At 39.8% G+C, this 20,360-nt stretch overlaps 2 protein-coding genes across 2 annotated transcripts in view; one reads left to right on the top strand and one right to left on the bottom strand.

Moving 5' to 3' along the window:
* Positions 1-3,662, top strand: part of LOC138039048 (uncharacterized) — a 34,341-nt gene extending 30,679 nt beyond the window's left edge. The window contains exon 10 of the mRNA XM_068885207.1: positions 721-3,662. Within this exon, the coding sequence (XP_068741308.1) occupies positions 721-920 (200 nt within the window). The 3' untranslated portion in view covers positions 921-3,662. The remainder of the gene's footprint in view (positions 1-720) is intronic.
* A 2,842-nt stretch (positions 3,663-6,504) lies between these two features.
* On the bottom strand, positions 6,505-19,793 carry LOC138039047 (uncharacterized). The gene is made up of 10 exons (XM_068885206.1): positions 19,067-19,793; positions 15,285-15,457; positions 14,427-14,733; positions 13,535-13,606; positions 13,386-13,439; positions 12,748-13,053; positions 11,728-12,066; positions 10,853-11,016; positions 10,089-10,173; positions 6,505-9,408 (listed from the first exon to the last, which is right to left on the bottom strand). The coding sequence occupies exons 1-10, from the start codon at positions 19,203-19,205 to the stop codon at positions 9,209-9,211; spliced, it is 1,839 nt and encodes a 612-aa protein (XP_068741307.1). The 5' UTR covers positions 19,206-19,793; the 3' UTR covers positions 6,505-9,208.
* Positions 19,794-20,360: the final 567 nt, after the last annotated feature.

The following is a 20,360-nucleotide window of genomic DNA, read 5'->3' as shown; positions in this document are numbered from 1 at the left end:
GTCACGCAATGTAATAGCCGATCAGGAACGCCCATTTTGGGAAATACACCAATCATATTGCGAGAAAGTTATAGACAACGCTTGCTCTGTCTTTGAGTCATGATTTTGGTCACGCTCTGAAATAGAAACTTTCTTTGGCGTTGAATATTGTGGTAAAAAACAAATCGAAAGTGGTTCAGCGTTGTCTGTACTCTTATCGCCAACGATATTCTTCATCACAGTGGTCAAAATTTGTTGTGGATTCACTCGGCTGCGCCTCGTGAGTCCACAACATTTTGACCACTGTGATGACGAATATCGTTGTCGATAAGATTACAAGCAACGCTGAACCACGTTCGATTTGTTAAATATCTCTTGCTTTCAAACTCTCCCATCTCGCCCAAACACGTGCGTTTGCCGACTTAAAGGGAAAAAAGAGATTATATAAATGAAATCTGACACTTCCGATTCAATTTTCCCCACCCCTCACAAGCAAAGGGCAATCTTCCACTCCCAGGACTCCCTTACCCGTTTAATTCCCCCCTCCCCGGGCACAAAAAATAGTCCAGTCCCCGGGGTTTGCCCAGGGGGATGTTGAAGTTTCGGTTTGATCGACGCATTAGGCAACAAGAGCTTTGGCAACTGTTTTCGGTGCTTTATAAGTGAAAAAATGTCTTACACCGGACTAATTTTAGTGCCTGATTCTCAAATCTGAAATGATGCCAAATTTCTTTTTCACAGGGATGCATTATTACTTAAATTTGGCTCGATGCGAATACTTCGAGAAAATACTTCTCGATCACATTCCCCAAATACGTGGACCAGAGATTTTTGCAGTCAATTCGAACTGCTCCAAGGTCTATTATGTTGAGTGCGACATACTAAAGTGGACCCAATACAGCTCAGCTAGGAACATTCGATGTTCCCCGTCGTTCATCTAAGACGTGTTGTTTCAGGAGGACAGCAAAGATATGTGGTGGTGTGGTCTACACCATAAAGATCAGACAAGAAGGGAACACCTTTCTTACCAAAATCTGTATATTTTGTAATGTTTTTTCTTCGTAATTTATATTAAGTGGATAATAGGGGCCTTACTATCTAAGATGCCAACGGCAGCGAGAACGCCACCAAACAAGAAGACTTCAAGGAGCTAAACAATAGTTCTGCACGTGCGCTTTCCAGTTTGGTACATTTCTTTTCCGTTGTCTGTCAATATGCAATTTCAAATGACCAAATCTCAAGTTCTAAGGAAGACATGAGCACACAACGGGGAATGTTTTATTTTCTTTGTTAGTTTCATCCCAATTCAGTTCCTGGATAGTTAAGACAGTTTGTGGAAGTTGAACAAACTAGAATAATAACGAAACACTTTTAGAAACATAAACTAGCAAATGATTAAATGCCCTTTTCGCGGACGTCGCCGTCTTAGATCTTAAGGTCCCTAATATCATGCGTTCATTGCCGCATAGTACTGTCTTAATTAGCCCTATTTTCATCGCTCTCTTCTCTTTAGTACCCGAGCGTACGTCGAACCAAGAGTCCTCTCTACAGCGGCTATGTCACGTTCTTTTAGGATGTTTCGGGGAAATCTTTAGTTAATCACGAGTTTAAAACTTGAAAATGGTTATGTGGAATTCCTTTACTGATAAAATTATCGTTACATCGCAAACGAGGTGATTCTGAGCAAACACGACCTTTGTCCAAGCGATTTGTCATAAACTTGAAAAACGTCGGGCTAACTTTTTCCAAGATTACTCAAATGAAATCCATTTCAGTCTTGTCCATTTGTTTCCATTCATGCTTCTCTTTCCTTTTGCTGTATTTTTTTTAAGTTGTTTAACAGTTTTAAGTGGTTATTGCAATGTTTCATTCTACTTTTTGAGCATTTTGGGAATCATGAAATTGCATCATTTTGCGCCACATTGACCCTTTAGCTACAACCAGAAACTACAGTAGCTAAGGTGGCTCAAACTAGTTTCAAATTAAAAATGCCAAGGGACTGTCCTATTGAAAGCATTGAGTCTACAGTACTTCTTCAGATAATGGCAATGTTGTGGCACCCTATGAAACAAAAATTTTTGCTTAACAAGATGCACTCATTCTTGAGGTGTAATAGAGCACCATGGCAACAGGAAAGCCGCTTAAAAACATCCTATATTTTGTCTGGAAACGGTTGATGACCCCCATTTTTTATTGGTGAAAAGTGATCAGCAGTCTACGATAAAACTCCTCGAAAAGGTAAAAGAAACTCTCTAGAACGGATTCGGAGCCTCCTTAAGTATTCCAGTTGAGAAGGTGGCTCTTCATCCGCTCCAGAGAATTATGTTATAGCCTGCAATACAAAATTGGAGGTCACCGAGTTCGTTCGATCGTTCGGCGTTTCCATGTAAATTATAGGGAGTTCCCGATGGATAACATGTTGCTATGGTAACCTATTGTGTCGCAATTTTTAGCGCATTTTGCTAAGCAATAATTGCTGTTTTACAAGAACCATAACATCGCTGCTTGGCGATTCAATCCTTCTAATAGTACAGTTTGTTGGAAGGGTTGAAACCGGTTTGAGCCTTCTTAAATGGGCAGGGGCACCCAACGACCAATTTGTTGTAAAATGTATTATTATACCCCAGTTAATGAAAATAAATGTTATTAAGGCATTTTCAGTGTGTTTTTCAGTGTTGCTGGGAAAACATTATCTGTTCTTTTTGCCCAGCAAGACACACAAGAAGTTTCCCAGCCAGCTAGATAAAATTGGTTGGTTTCCTAGCCAGGAATTCCGCGCGCTTTCAAATCCCTCGATCCAAAACGGCCGAACAAAAGCGACAAAACCGAGACAAAACAGGTTTTTTCCGCAAGCGCAATCACTCTGACCAGCCGTCGTATGTTTGTGACTATTCTCTGGGAGAGGGATTGGGTTCTTTTTTTTTTTTTTTAGTCGTCCTCAGTCTTCAGAGTTTCCACAGCCAGCTCGGGTTGAAATGCTAGAAAAAGTCAATAATTCCCAGGCAAAACCTCTATCAATAATAAATTTCCCAGCCAGCTCATCGAAACACCTGTATTTTTGCCAGCCAGCAAGATTCCTCTGGGGAACAGATAATGTGAGGAACAGATTCGTTGGGTGCTCCTGAATGGGTACCATGGGTATGTTTACTAGGCTAATGTTTCTTTAACTGTTAGCCACTGCAATATTATACCGGTGTTTGTTGTGAAAGGTTTTTGAGCTGCTTTTTGGGCGAAACAGATAAAAAAGTATTTTAATTTAAATATCACGTAATATTTACGTGTAACTTATTTGTCGTATAGCTTGGCATTGAGAGCTTAACGTTTACGTTAAAATTACGTAATTATACGTTTGTTATTTATGTTACTTTAAATTTTATAGGATCGCGCAAAGTGTGGTTTTGTCTCAATTAAATGTTTCTAAAGTGTGCTTCCTTGCCCAAGGATGACGAGGTATTTTTTTACAGTATTACGGACGCTTGCAGGCTCGACGATAAAACTGAAGACATATACCATTTTAACTTTGTAATTTCTGCTTTTGATTATGAAATAAATTGATCTTTTAAAAATTATATAATTTTAATTATTACTTTTATTATTGCTCAGATCTGTACTTGAATTTATGTGCAAATTCGGTATGGTATGGTATGGTATGGTATGATATCAAGAAAAAAACACTCTGTGAAATCACTATTTTGTTATGTTTACGTCACCTACCGAAAATACTGTATTTGACTCCAAGCTAAAGCACTTCACGAAATATTAAGAAAATTGATACCAAAGAAGTTGACTTATTTTGACAAAAAAACCCGATCTTTTGCCATCGTTTGGATTCTGTAATGCCGATTTTTCTGGCTCCTTTCGATGTCTATTCTCGACGCATGGGCATTTCATTAAGACCCTGTTTACAAGCAGGTAGGGTAACCCTAGTGCTAGGGTTACCCTAACAAGAGGGTTACCCTAGCACTCACACATTTCTTTTTTTCATCGACGTGTTTACAAGGCAGCTAGGGTTACCCTGGCGCTAGGGTAACCCTATGTGAGTGCTAGGGTTACCCTAGCTCTAGGTAACCCTAGCTGCCTTGTAAACGCTCTGCTAGGGACAACTCGCCTACCCGGGACAACTTTTAAGCGGTTTCCACTGTGTCTGCGATGCTGGCGGTTACCAAGCACGCAAACTTGTCCCGGGTGGTAGGGGTAACCCTACATGTGAAATTTTGCTTGTAAACCCAGGCTATGTTTGACCCTCCTGCTAGGGTAACCCTAGCAGTAGAGTTACCCTACCTGCTTGTAAACAGGGCCTAAGTTGTAAAACGTTCACGGCGGAAAACGCGAATTTTTTTCATTTTTTAGTAACAAAACGCACTATAGTTCAGTTGCTGCTGTCGTAGTGTTGCTATGGTATTCTCATACGTGATAATCTTTACGAAAGTTACATTGTTCGTGGTTAGTCTTACGAAGCTCGTTTCATCCCGACCAAAGGACTCATCAGAGACCTTTCTGCTTTGCAACTGAACTCGTTGGACATCACGCCCAAAGTCCCGTTCGCTAACAAAATGATGACGGCAATCTCGCCTTATATCTCGCCTTATAGCTCGTGCTATATTCTATGCTTTGCTCTCAAGGCCTCAAATGATTTGTCCGTTTAAGTTGTAGAAATCGCTTTCATGTTGGACTTAAATTCTCGATACTCTACTGAGTCGCCTTAATTAATTAACCCGCCAGACGCAACACCCATCACCACGCTCCACGCCAATAGAGCAATGTAGTTTGTATGTGGTAAACCACTGATTAATCTACTGTTGCCCACGCTTAGGAAAAAAGCGAAAGTAAGTGTCCTTTCCAGGGCTTTTTAAAAGCGAGAGTGGGATGTTTTTTTGGGGGGACAAACGGAGCACAAGGTGCAGATCCTGATTCTCCAAACCTATGATCAGTGCAAGATGAGGGGGGTACAGTTTGGCATCACCAGGAGTTGTCAACGGACACCTCGATCGCTACAACGGTAGACCGCAGGCTACTGACTTTTTTTGCTCATGAGAAACCCTCGAATGTTTTCCCATGGGGAATATGCCGCAAGACCGTCACTTCATTCACAAATCCCCTCCTTGCATATAGTGGACACTTCCTTAGTGGTCTGGTCTCGGAATCCTGCGATACATCAACAATGCCGTCAAGGTCATATATGTAATTTAACCTCTACCACAGCATTATTACGACAGAAATTGTTAAGGCCATAAACCACCTAGCAGACGGCAAGTCGGAGGGAATAGATGGAATTCCGGCTGAAATGTGGAAAGCAATCGGCACAGTTTGAATTGACGCATTTGTAGAGCTTTGCTGTCCTATATACAAGACTGTAGTATGGCCGGAAGACTGGCTAGAATTGGTGGTGCTTATATCTATTGGGAAGAAACCACAAACCACAAGATGTGAAGAGCACAGAACCATAATTATAATTATTATAATAGCGCATTCCTCTAAAGTTGTTCTCCGCGTGCTGACTAGCAGAATAGAGGATAAGACTAATGTCTACCCAAGAGAGTATGAAGGTAAGATAGGTAATCCCTCATATTGGCCCTATTTTCATAGCCAGTGTTAAAGGTCTTCAGCACATGATGGATAAAATGCAGGAAACCACAGTAGAATATGGTATGAAGATCAACTTAAAGACGACAAAGGTGATGAAAATCAGGCCTGACGACGATTTTGCGATCTTCCTCGAAGGTGAACAATCAACCCAAGTGACACATTTCAATTATCTTGGGAGCCTGATTACACAGGGCGGGTACTGCAAGAACGATATCAGATCGAGAATCGCTCGGACAAAGAATGTTTTCTCTAATAGGAAAGAACTGCGGACAAAAGTATTCAGCTGCGACCTTAAGAAGAGGATTATTAAAACTGCCATCTGGAGCACACTGTTGTATGGAGCCGAGTCGTACTCCTTGAAGAAAAGAAGATATACGGAAGTCGGAGAGCTGCGAGATGTGGCTTTGGAGAAAAGTCCGGAACATCTCTTGGTCTGACAAAGTGAGTAATGATGAGGTAATTCGACGTGTCGGTGAGGAAAGATCAATTGTAAATATCATTCATAGGAGACAGAGAGCCTGGCTGGGACATACACTACGTCATGGTGGTCATCTTCTCCCCCTTGTGATTGAGGGGAGGGGGGGGGGAGGGAGGCCTCCTGGGAGCGCTGGACAGAATAAGGAGTGACAGCTCATATGAATCAGTCAAAAGAGACAAGCTATGGAGCGAAAACTATAAGGAAGGACCTGCCTGCGGGCAGAGCACACACACACACACACACACACACACAGCACAGCATTGGTGGCAATTAAGGACATCGGAAAATATTTAACCCAGTGCAAGCCATTTCAACTTACCGAAACCTTCCCAACCAAAACATGATGTCTGTGTCCTCTCTCTTCACAAAGGCAGCACGGAGAGCCAAAAGTTGCATAAAGTTAATCTTACAAAACGGCACCCTCTATCCTCATAGCATACAAAGAATTACAAAACTTTCCTTTTGTAAGTATTTATTCTGAATTTTATTTCTACTTTTCACAATAGCAATCATGAAATCTTGTTCTGTATGTTCAATGGTCCTACGTGTGTTCAAAGGACCAGCCTTCTTGCCCTTCATTATAGTATTCTACATCGGGTATGTTTTTGCACGAGAGTTTATATCTTCTGGCGTGCATCGCGTATAAGGGAACTCTGCACCATTAAAGTCAGAATCTCTACAGCTCCAGCTGACAAAGCAGGTCTTACTCAAAAACAATGCTTGGCAACCGAGTGGGCCAAACGAAAGTGCTGTGTTTTGGTTGCCGACTTTCATGAGCACTTTCCCTTGACTGTATCGTTTAGTAAACAAGTAACGACTCTGGTATATATATCTGCTACTAAAGTAAACCGTCTGATTGCATTAAGTAGTAAAGAGTTTTATAAAATAATTAGGATAGTACGCGCACTCTCATTGGTCAATAGCTGTGTTTAGATGAGAGAAACACGGCTGTGATATCACACGAATTTTGATTGGTTACATGCCGTCAGACGTGCGGTTTGATTGGCTGGTAGGAAATCTGAGCGTGTATCAAGAAAATCTGTTTCAATCAAGAATTTTCCTTCATTTGTTTCCTTCATTTGTCGAATTATCTTCAAGAAATATTTTATAAAAGTAATAGGGAAATTTTTTCCGTGTTTCCATAGCCTCATCTAAACACTCGGGGAAGTTGGAAGAATTCTCGACAGTTATGCAAACCCTCGATTGCGTCTCGGGTTTGCATAACTGTCTCAAATTCTCCCAACTCCCCCTCGTGTTTAGATGAGGCTATGGAACACGGAAAACGTCCTCTATTGCTTTATTAGTGAGCTTTAGATTCTAGGACGAGAACGACTACGAGTACGCGACTTTCTCATAGAGCAACATTGAGCGCGCGCAAACTAGTGTCATTTTGGCGGGGAAAACGTGTCACCGTCTTCAGTTTAGTACGAGGTTTTGCAAAAATGTCGTCGTGTCAAAACAAGTCAACAACAGGGTAGCAGTTTTGGCATTTTTCGATCTGCAAAAAGGCCCAGGTAACAGCAATAAGAATAACTGAGCAACCTATTCTGCTAACAAAGAGTAAGATTAATCGTACGGGTTATAAATTTTCTAAGTATTCTCGCTAAAAACTGCCAGTCAAAACTCGTACTCGTTCTCGTCCTCGTCCTAGAATCCAAAGATCCCTATTAAGAAATGACGACAGCTACGACTACGACAACGCCACAAAACAATAACGACGTAAAATCACCAATAGAGATCTACGACGGGACGTCAACGAAAACTTCACAAAACAATGATATCATTGGTTAAAAGAGCATAAATAATCGTGCTGCACGTGCGGCACGGATTTTACCTCATTTTTTTGCGGTTCTCTGTGTGACGACGACGAGAAATCACCAAATCTTAGGTTTTGACGACAACGTGAGCATGCAACAGAAAATCTTTCATTCTCTATTTTCAGTCTGAAACCGCCCGTACCAATTTATTTTTAGCATACGTCTCCCACAATGTACAAGGTGAACGAGATGGAATAATCGCGAAAGACTTTTACTAGAGCAAAGTTCTATTTTGAGGTAACGTCGACGTCGTCGTCGTAGATCTTAAGGTCCCTAAATTTGAGATTTTGACGACAACGTGAGCATAAAACAGATAATCTTTCATTCTCTATTTTCATTCCAAAACCGCTCGTATCAATTTATTTTTAGGATTCTTCGCCCATATTGTAGGACGTGAACGAGACTGAATAATAACGAAAGACTTGATGATAGAGTCGTTATATTCTGAGGTCCCTAGTTTCGTATGGAATGTGTACGAAATCATATCATCAAGATTAAGAATGAATAATTAATAAAAATGGTGCTTACTTAAGGTCATTAACAATTTTCAACAAGATATCTTACAAACATATAAAATATATTTTGGGATGTCACAGCCAAATGCAAGATATTCAGTGAAGTTGACTGTCTTCTGCTGAATCATGTGATATTAACACCCCATTCAATATATTCCAGTATAGTGATAAATTGTTTGCTCTTTTGAGTAAAAATCCTCGGCACCTTCGTCGAAGGTTTGTCAACGCTAAAAGACCCAGAGACCGCGATTTAAACAAGACGCGTCAATTCCTTTCGAATCATTTAAAAATACAGATTACAACGTTATTCAACTATCTGGGCATACTGAACGATGGAGTATTTAAAAGTACTTTCTTACGAAGAAAAAGGTTTTTAACATTCCTATTCCCTTTTTGAAGTCTTCGTTACCAGGTCCTTGTGCATGAAAATATATTGACGAGAGGCATATAGACTTTTTGAAGTAGCACGCCTAATCTAATTTATATTTTGGAAAAGTGACGGGTGGCGTCCACACTGTCAAAACAACAACAGCCACTTACTCTTCCAAATGGTGTTTAAGATAGGCTCATAGATTTATAATTCTGAACAAAATGGTAAATAGTAATAGAAAAACGATGTTCTTCAAATCAGGTTCTGAGCGGAGGATTTTGAACGCAAGTGTTTATCAGTAAGTATATTTACACCAAGCAGGTGTCCTAATCTGGACATCAACGTAATGACTGGTTCCTTGTGTTCCGCAAAGAAGGCAAACTTGCCATCGGCAATGAATTTCCCGTGGAAGGATAAACTCCTTGTCTGTGAGACAGTGCAAAACAAAATTATAGGCTCTTTGTCAGGGATGCGCTGTGCAAATGATGTCTCGACCACTACTGTATGGAGTCCATTCCTCCGAATGATAATAAACAATTGAACAGTTATGATTGACAGCCACAATTTCAGCTCCACGAACCATTTCTTTACCATCCAAAGGCGAACCCACCGGTCGTATTCCGCCATAAGCACATCGATCAAGATTGAGGTAGTAATGCGCATCTGAATTTCAAGAAATACACCAATTAAAAGAAATAGTACTCAAGTGACAGTTGTAATCGATAATAGCGATTGAGCATCGCGGTAACGGGAAATGGCTTGTCACAAAAGCGTGAAAATGATTTTATTCTAATTTGTCTTCTCTATTGAAAACGTTACTTGATATCTGTAGCTAACATGCTTGAAATGACCGAGCTAATACCAAACAAATTTCTTCCATTTTGGTAAAACGCAAATTTTAGACTGCCGTAAGGGTAGTGTTTCATATATCACAAGGTAGGCGGGCTCTTTTATTATTCAAATGGAGCGAATATTGTGGTGGTGTAGGCGATATCGGGTAGCCTTTTCAGAACAATTTTAAGCGGACGAAAATTAGTTGGAATCACGGAAAAGGATTGTGATTAACAGAGGAGGTGCCCGTGGGACAGCTTTTGGGACAGCGACAATTTTCTTGGCTTAGCACTCTAAAACCGAGGCACGGCACCCTTGTAATTTGTGGCAGCAGTGCCCAATAAGCCTTATACTGAGATTTAAGAGTGCCGTACCAGCTTTTAGTGCTAGTGTTACTGCACCAAGCCGATACCAAAGAAACTTGAAATTCTATCACAGGTGTTCATGATAGCCAGGGAGTCGAAGAACTGTTAACCAAATTAACATAGTTGTCTGTAAGTTCGTTGAGTCACCTGTGTAATTTATTTTGCCCAACTTCAGGTCCATTTTCTTCTTAAGTTTGTGGAAAGTAAACTCTATGCCATGAACGCGAGGAATCTGATTAGCAAAAAAAATAAATAAATAAGTAATGAGTTCGTTTTCTTTCTCCAATAGCTTTCGAATATTAAAAAAAACTCTTCCATTTTAATTATTGATTCATTGGGGACACTTTCTAGAAAGCCTGATGGACAGAGATGGTTTGGTAAATTCTTCCACGATCAAATGATCTATACACAATAGGATTTGCATGATGACGCCATTTGACTCCAAGTAGCAGAATCCTTCAGGTTTTGCTTGTCTCATGCTAATTAAAACTATTGGTTGCTTTTTTGCCCCACTAGGAACAAAAAATTCAAATAAAAAAAGAAAAACAATCTGAATTCTGGTAGTTGTAGTCAAAGACGCTATCGTGCAAATTGCCTACTACGAGAGCAAGCGCAGAATTTTACGTAACTAATTTAATCACTTTGTAGTCCTGACATTGAGAGAAGCACATAAAACAAGATGAAATAAAATCAAAATTAACAAAACGATACAAAACAAGTTTAAAATTATCCTAAAACCTATAACAATACAAAGTCCAACTTCAACACCCGTCATCATTTGTAACAGGACGACAATCTTTCAACTGAGGTTAACTAACAAGACAGCAAATTTTCAGTCTCATTTAGTTACTTTCATATAACTTTAGAAAATCTGTGCTGTTCCTGAAGAAAAACCAAGAAGCAATACTAACCTGCTTATCACTTGTTGTAAAGGTAAACCACATTTCACTTCCTTCAATGCTACCTTGTCTACATCTATAATAACGTAGCTCAGATCCGGGGGCAAATAGTTGATACAACAAGACTGCTAACAATACAGCGAAGATGAGGCCAGCAAGTAACCACCGACCGGCTCCTAAAAAGAAAAATGCGTTTTTGTGAGGAAAATTTGGTCTTGTTGTTGAATAAAAGGAGAAAGGTTTTTAACGAAGGAAACCCCCAACATTCCTGGCTGAAATGTATATAATTTTAAAGTCTGGAATTTTCACAATTATTTCATAAGTTACGTTTCTTGTGATCTAACATGTCGATTTGAAGATGTCTCATTAAAGTACGCATCAAACTAGCGCTCCTAAGGTTTTGTCCGTTTATAAGGCCAATAATATTGGCCGTTTTTATACTAGAGACGCATAATTCGTCTGAGACGAACTTGGGCAAACATTTTTTCTGCGTCTGTTAAATTCGTCTAGTATAAAGACGGCCACAAGACGCATTATGCGTCTGGACGAAGAATCTATTTTAGTGCGTCTTCGAAGACGCACTAAACTGGAAAGTTCGTCCAGACGCATTATGCGTCTAGTGCCCGTCTTTATACTAGACGAATTTAACAGACGCAGAAAAAATGTTTCCCCAAGTTCGTCCAAGACGAATTATGCGTCTCATATAGTTCGTCCCGTCTTTACACTAGACGGATAACATGAGAGACGCATAATTCGTCTGGACGGATTATGCGTCTCTAGTATAAAACCGGCCATTTTAAAAGGCTTTGCCGCGTTTTGTTCGTCTGGAAAATGTTCAACAATTGGAATCATAGTCACATATCGTCAAAAGACAACAACGCAGTTACCTCTGACGCATTTTCTCTTAATCTGTTTCACTTCGGTTTTTAAGTCCTCTTTCATGTGCTCCCGCAGATCCCCAACAGCACGACTCACATGACTTGAGGAAATACTCAACATGACCGAGACAAAAGACTGCACCAGTTTGACTTCAGTGGGTTCTGTCTCGTTGCCTGTAAGCGTTTGACCGAGCAGAAACACGTCGCTGGACAAAGCATCGCACACTCGGCTCTGAGGAATGGCAATTCCTGGGTGTTCTAAAGAAGCGTATATTCGTTCTCCGCTTTTAACTGGACCAAGAACTTTAACATTGACCATGCCAATCACGCATACTACATCGCTTGAAGCTGAAAATAGGAATGCGAAAACACTGAGACGCCGAAACTATATCAGTTGGAGGAGTTGTGTTAGGTTCTCTGTTGGTAATTATCTAACAAGTATGACTGGATTAAGTGTAACGCTGGCAAATGGACGAGTGGATTACACCAACTTATTCACATCGACACGGTTTCATGACTTCGACACCGGGTCAAACGCGATGCGGTTTGAAAGTGTTTACATGTAGCTGTTTTCGCCAGAAAATCCAAGTCGTGATGGTATAAGCGAACTCTGCACTACGTGCTAAATTCACCATTTTGAATTGAACAATGCAAATTTCCCGCCAAAATAGTAAACGTATTCAAATAGAGGCGGTTTCGCTGTTTACACGACAGATGAAACCGCATCGTTTTGGAAACGCTCCACTTTTGGAGGGGGTTGCAAATCCACACGGTTTCGGTAACTGTCTCCGTCGGTATCGTGTAAACAGATGGTGTAACCTCATCGAAAACAATACGGTTACAAATGAAACCACGTTCGTGTAAACGCTGCCTAAGCCATTAGCGATTGTGTGGACCAGAAGAGGAATGTATGAGGCCATGACACGATAAAGAAGAATTAATTGTCTTCACGAGCCAAGAAACACGAAATTTGAATGTCAAGCATCGGTTTGCACAAACAGATTTTTTCAGTCACATCTTCAAATTTACCTTTAGCTTCATCTTCAGCAGGTGTCTTGGCCTCCAGATATGCTGACCTACTTATAACACCTGCCATTTTTGCTCTAGAGGCATTAAAATGCGTTAACTTCTCAATGTGGCTTTTCTCGTGTGGTTCTCCGAAAAACCCGATGACATCGCCCTCTTCAAGAGCGCCATCGTGAGCTGACTTGTTCAGTGGAAAGTGATATGCAATGTCTCCCCTCTGTGTCACAATTGGTTTGTCAACTTGCAGCTGATGAACGAAGGCAGACTTAGCTTCGAGACGATCCGTGATTACTTCAGAGACGTTAATACCTGATAAAATCAACATAATTTTTTTTAATATGCTGACACCGCAAATTTCGTTTGAATCATACTATCTGTGAAGAGAAATAGCAACACAAAGCAAACGAGATTTGAGCTAAAGTGATGGTAGTTAAAATCTATGCTAATATTAAGTGTATTATCTTAGATCAATAATCATGAAAATCAGTTCAACATCATCATCATTATTGGCCAGTCTTGCATCCTATAATCTTCATAGAGCCGCGACGAGGCCGATGAGCCTTTGGTTCATTTTCATGGATTATTTCACCTTCCTCCAGTCCGAGCATTTACGCAAGGAGGAAAAATACAAAAGTACTTACTATTGTCGCAATTGAGGTCACTGCTGAGGCTACCCAATGGACTTGACCCCTCAACTTAAAATAACAAAACGTGATAGTTAAAAGACCGCAAAAGATTGGTCCAGGAAATGTTTGAATCGCTATATTGTGGATGAAAGTCTAGAACTTACTTTTCGGTCTTTTTCGTTTGTGTTGTGGACTTGGCGTGCCACAGTAGCCATGATCACTACCACAATCTTCCTCTGAGAAGACAAGAAACAGAAGTATTAGCTAATGCCCGAACTTTGGCAAACAGTTTTTCTGCGTTTTTCTGCGTCTCTTACATTTGTCTAGTATAAAGACTGCACAAGACGCATAATTCGTCTGAATGGACTATCCAGTTTAGTGCGCCTTCGAAGACGTACTAAAGTGAACAGTTTGTCGAGACGTATTATATGTCTCCACAAGAGACATTATTTTTCTGAGAGGGCACGTAAAATTTCTGGTTTAAGCAATACGGCAGTCCCCGCACGTGCCACGCATAATGTCCAAATACTTTCAAGTCTACCTGTCAAGTACAACAGGTTTGACCGGTCTATCCTTCATTTGTGGTATGCACAGGAACATTCTTGGGTCCTTGACAATAGCACTCAAATCACGTTTAATTGAGCTCTTAACTTCGTTCATTGATTAAGGATGAATCTGGAACTACGCCAACGCGAACAAGTAAATATTATTAATGCGCGTTTCAAAGGGCACTAAGTTTCAGTCACGTTTCGATCAAAAGGGACAAAGGAATTTCTGAAGTACAAGTTGTCTGTAACGTAATGTGTGTCAAGCGAATGTGGAGTTTTATAAGTGCTTAGGTAATAGGACAAAACTCTAAAAAGGGAAATTAGACAACTGAAAAGCAACTAAGAACTGAATAATCTGACCGGACGGCAGGTTCTAAGTTTGCCGACTGATTATTCATTTCGAGTGAAATTTAAGGTTATAAGTAAAAATGCGTGTAATTTGATTCCAGCAGAAAAGAACATAAGCCTTTCATGGCATTGCTGGTAGCATGGCTATTGCATCACAAACCTAGGCCTGTCTTTGGGTTCTTTTTGCTCTGCACCTGAAATTGCTTGCTCGTAAATTCTTTCGTGGTTCCATCCGGGAAATGAAGAACAACGATTAAACGGAAAATGTTCCTCTCTTCGCCTTTAACGCGAGAAAGTTCGTACACTTTGATTCCTTTGTGAGACATGTAAACTGAATCCAGGTTGACTGAAAAGTGAGGCTCGAATGGGTCTTTTTTGATGTACACTACATCTAAAGGAACACGACCGTTCAAGTCCTGGAGAATTCTGGCGGCCTCTGGGCATCTTTCCACATAAGCGCAGATACCCTGCGGATAAAAGTTTTCCTTTAGGTACCAAAAAAATTGCAAAAACAAGAAAAAAGAAAAGTTCATTGCTGCTTAGAAACTAGCGCCTTGATGAGGCAGTGCCGGGTTTCGTTCTCACGATCATCATCCTTGGAGTTTTGGGCATTTCATACTGGACCCAGGGGGTACTTGTGGGGACCAATTAGCGACAATGAAATTTGAAATGTTGAAATTTTGCGCCGAAGCATTGGGACTAGGGTTCTGTTGACTATAACCACGCATAAAATGTTTGCTTTCCATGTCTTCCCCGCTTCCTATATCTTAGTGTGGTCTAAGGACTGCAATCAAAGCTAGCTGTGATTAGAAATGTGGACGAAGTGACTTTCTATTGAAAATTCAGATGTGCTGAAAACAAGGGATTTGTATAAACCATCGAGAGCACATCTACAAGTAGCTATAGATCAAAGTTTCGAATCGGAGCCTTCGTGCGTAATTTTGCGCGGCGGAGAAACTTTCAACTCCCATCTGTTTTCTTTCAGTTGAATTACATGAGCGTAAGGGTTAACACTGACCTGGATTTGCTTTTGTGCAGATGCCGTAAGATGAACATCTGCATTCAACAATCGCTGTTCCGAGTTAGCTTTTCGTCGACTTTGTCCTTTCTCATAGACATCTTTTAAATCCAAAACAGTCACATTTGCCTTGGTGTCCTCTGCAGGGTAAGGGAGATCCAGAATAGGAAACGCTAGCAATGAAAAAGGAAAGGAAATTAATAAACTTACCAACTTCGGACAATTTCAAAACATTGGCAAGCAACATCACAACATCGACGCTACAAAACTGCACGTCATTGATGAAAGGCAACAAGGAAACTTTGAGAGTAAGATAGCCTGTATTTGAGATCGGGACAATAGCAAACTTTCGTTTGCATTTCGAATGGCTTCCAAGGTCGTTATGTCATCCCCTTTTCTGGAACTGCATTGGAAAAGAGTCAAATAGTAAATACATTATTTTTCGGTCAGTTTTTGGGTTGTCAACATTAAACAGTGACTTAATCTCTAATGTTTACTTGAGTAAAAGGATAGTGGCAGGGAACAAGGAACCATTGTCGCCTGGGTTCGATTCATAAACTTGGCGCCATACGTGGTTCTCTACTCTGTTCCAAGAGGTTTTTCTTCCGGTATTCCGGTTTCTCTTCTCCTCCAAAACCAAACCTATGATTTGATATAGAGCGGTTTTCAATTGAGTGTCGAAAGTAATTAGCGAATTACTTTGGTTTTACATTGCTTCGCTCCTGATTGGTTCAAAATTCTCGCGCCACTTATTCAACCAATCACAAGTGAAACCAAAACCAATCGTGGCTCGTGCGTGCACATTTTCCCGCGCTTTACGTCTGCTATGTGCAATTAATTCGAGTTTTAATTGGGTTTACTGATTGTCTCCGTCCTTTCTGATTGGCCACAGTAATTACATGTAATTTGGTTTTGGTTTTACGACTCTCACTTGAAACTCGCTCTAAGTTGTTTGATTTGATTTCGGTAAGTCGTCCCCATTTGGTGCCAAAGCACTAAATTCACTTGACACTAAAATAAAGTTCACTGTAACCCATCCTGCCATTTTCAGTAAGAAGTACTAATTAAATTTAATAATAGAATTGTGCGTTTTAAAGTGCAGGTACTCCAAAACCCTCTCATGAAAAAAAAATGATCCCGCTGTGATGTGCTTTATTTGTTGTATTGACTGTCTTCACATCCCTATAAAAGGTAAAGAATTTAAGAAAGGGATAGTGTCTTTAAAAATCCGCTTAACTTGTAATCAGCACTAAAACTGATACCACTGATCAATCTATAAATCAATAACATGACCAGGATTGGGTTCATCTATGTCGAATCACATCCGACTAGATTGTCGCCGATCCTAAATTGCGTAACAAGAGGTCGTACGACGTAGCCGGCTCAAATGAAGGAAACGTTTTCGTCTCAAACTTGAAACAGACAAAGTGACCAACAGTTGAATAATTTAAGTGTAAACAAACAGTGGCAAAAGCGACCTTCAGATTTGGTTACAAGACAGAGTTTTTCAATCAACTTTCCAAGATCACATGATCACTAATAATACTTGCAATAAACAAATGAGCAATTACAATGTACATCATAGTGGACCATGACTTTAACAATCGTAAACAAATCAAGGTTGCTATAAGCTTGGTTTTTCACAGTAAAGATCAGATAATATGATCCCTGATAATATCAGTCCCACATCATTTTTCTTTCCAAACGTTTTCAGTTAAAGTACTGTTAGAAAATGCAGGATTAGACATGGCATTTTGTCTAAAAAAAGCTATGAGAAATCATTCCGAAATTTGAATATTCAGTACAGATAAATCAAAGCAAAATCATTTTGTGACAACAATTTTTGACCACTGAACAGAATTTTGGGGTTAACTGCAGAATATAAGTTCTTGTAGTGGCACTTGAAGAAGGAGGCCTGTGACAAATATAACAGCTGACAAGGGTTATCCCTTTGACGTCAGTATTTGTGACGTGAAATAGTTCATAAATCAAGGAGCTAAACTGATAACCAAATGGCTCACTACCTTTATTAGATAACAATTTCAATTTCAAGAAATTTTATTGATAGAGAATTTTTGGAAACCACTAATCGTTTAGCAGTTTTTATCCAGCAGGAAATGGTCACCTGCATCACGTTATCTGTAACTTAAAATATGTAAACCTGATTTGTTTTCATATTGCAGTCTACACGAACAAATATGAGGTCAATATATTTCACATCAAAGAACACGAATGAAGGTTGACCAAGAACTACTTGCATTGGTCCTACACTGGAATAAGGTCTTTTATGTTCTTCGAAACTGGTCGTATCCACTATGTCCGCCTTTTACCAGACACTGAAAAACGCAGACTGCAGACTGTGCAGACCGTCTGTAAAATGAAAATTCAGTTAGCCTGAATTAGGCCTAAATAACGTTCGGTTAGCCTGATTAGACCTAAATAACATTCAGGTTAGCCTGTTTACTGTTAGCTCGCAATAATAGTGAGGGTAACACCATATTTTACCCCTGGTCTGCAAAGTCTGCAATCTGCATTTTGGTGTGACCAGCCTTTTACATTCTTGAAAGTTCAGGACAAGAGACTGACTTCCCACCACACACATTTCGAAAACCTTCAAAGAAATGTTGCAAAAATATGGTACGCCTTCACGATAGCATAGGCAGTGAACCCATACTTTTTTCTCCTTGCAGCTGCAAGCAAATTCCATCTTAATCTCATTAGTGATATGCTTAGTCTAAAGACTGAATTTCCGGTGTGAAAAATGACTTTGATACAGTTCATATTTAGTTATGGTCAACCAATGAAGTTTCTTGATGAAATACCGTTTGAATTTGTGATTGCGATATGAGTTTTATTGCACGTGACATTGAGACCGGATTGTGACTTGATCTGAAGATCATCACAGAATGCTCATCAACATGACTTCCTGACAAAGAACAATGAAATCTAAGTACCAAAATTCGGAAGGTATATTCTAGTTGAAAATTGCCAATACTGCCCGCTCTTCTGTTGGCATACATGCTGAAAAAGGCTTCTTAAAAAATGCAAATCCAAATACTGGACGAATAAACGTTAAGCGACTCGTGATTTCACGAAGTCATTTATAGAACGGTGAGTCAGCAAACAATAATCCGAATGATTCAACACTAATCATACAAAGAAAAAGATCAACTTTTCGGTTATGTATTGCGATATTTCTGTCAAACCGTTTCCGCACGGCGAGTTTACAAGTCGATCGCTTTAGGCATAGTCCAGTTCAATATAAAATAATAAATATACTTAGCAACATTTCAACACGACATGACACTACTCGCTACCCACAAGAAAATGTTAAGCTTTACATCGATAAAAGCCCAAATCTTGACTTGGAAAGTTTGCGTTAAAGACGTCGACATGAAAATTACTTGATATATAGTTATTACTACATCTGTAGGAAATCATTAAAATTCGATGGCGCAATCTCTCAGCGGACAGTGACAGATTGCCCTTTTTCACAATAAAGTGTTAAGGCTGATGACACGAAAGATAATTACCATCTTACCGCGGAAAGTTTCCGAAACTCTGGCGCAAGCCCAGAGAATGTAAAAAACTTGAGTCAAGAGTTTGCAAGAAATTGATGAACACCTACGCCGAAAATAGTAGTGTATTGGTTAAACAAATTGTGCCACGCTGTTTTCATTGTTATTTGCACACAATCATTTGCCATCACAATGAAAACAGTCAAGTTTTAATTTAGTAACCACTACCTTGCAGTAATTTATTGTCTAAGTCGACTCACGTACCTGGATCTTTCGGCATCGGAAACAAGCTCGAGTTGACGTAGAAACTTGTGTCCTCCAGTATGTCATCCAAAGTTATGGGGTTGCCGTTAATATTTAGCATTTCATTTTCATAAGGACCAGACAATTCCACACTGCTCATTATTCAGCAAAGATGCAGTTAAATAAATGTTGAATTCAGTTGTTCCGAAATAAGAATGGAATGGTGCAAAAAATATTATCTCCAGATCCAGTTACCAACAAACTGCCACCTCGTCTCCTTTACTCACTGAAGTTGTGTATTATCAGAGATCCTTGACAAAGCTTTTTTCCCTTTTGCAAACTTGTGTCACACTTGATTACAAGTCAGTACGCTTTGAGACTCGTTTTCTCAGAAGATGTTGATCGTCGCACAGGTAATACGTGTGATAAATTCCGTGAAATTCCGTATGTATGTATGTTTGTATGTATGTATCTTGCTCTCAATTATCGCAACGTGGTCATCCAACCGTAAAACTTCCGGTCAAAAGCAAGGAAATTTGCATGCGATTCCACAACATTAACAGAACTTGTTTCCCAACGGAGAGTAAGTGAATTAAAGTAACGAAGCAATGATGTGTTGCAATATACTGTTCGTTTCACCAAATATCCCCGGAGATGGAGCTACGTTTGCAAACCATAGCAACTGATGAGCAAATTCGACGTGACGCAAAAAACCCATTTATGGTTTCCGTGCAGCAGAAGGCGGCTTTACAGATGTTTTGGCTTTTGTTCCGGAGAGTTAAATTAAACAATAATTAAATGAGTAAAATTAGTATACAATTAATGGATATTCTTAGCACGCTAGTGACAAAATGCAATAAAATGAACAAGTCACAATAAAATGAACAATTTCGTTGGGGGAGTGGAGACAAAATAAGAAGAGCTAATTTTATATATGACGCCTGTCAATGTCCCGGATAAACTGAACGTGATTCACGCCAGTGACTCAAATCACGCGTCTTCGACCGCATTCGTACAGACGTGCATTTCGCAAACTGATGGTTTCTGGGATCATCTTAACGAAAATTGATACTACACTTGAAAATCAGACCAAAAAAATACCTCTATGTATACATCGTGCCGTTTGAAAGTTCAGTCCAATTTATCTTGTCCTTTCTTTTCATACTTCTTCAATCGTGGCTGGTTGTGCAATTGGCACGTTTGGAGGTATTAAAATAAAATGACATGGCAAGTTCATCTCAGAGTTTCTCGCACAAATATCTGCGAGGGCACCGAAAGAAAACGTTTGAAAAATTCTGAAAGACAAAGAAATATC

This window comes from Montipora capricornis, chromosome 2 (assembly GCF_036669925.1).
Source record: "Montipora capricornis isolate CH-2021 chromosome 2, ASM3666992v2, whole genome shotgun sequence".
Taxonomy (NCBI): Eukaryota; Metazoa; Cnidaria; class Anthozoa; order Scleractinia; family Acroporidae; genus Montipora; species Montipora capricornis.
Note: the sequence above shows the minus strand (reverse complement) of the source record. Positions and strands in the feature narration are given on the sequence as shown.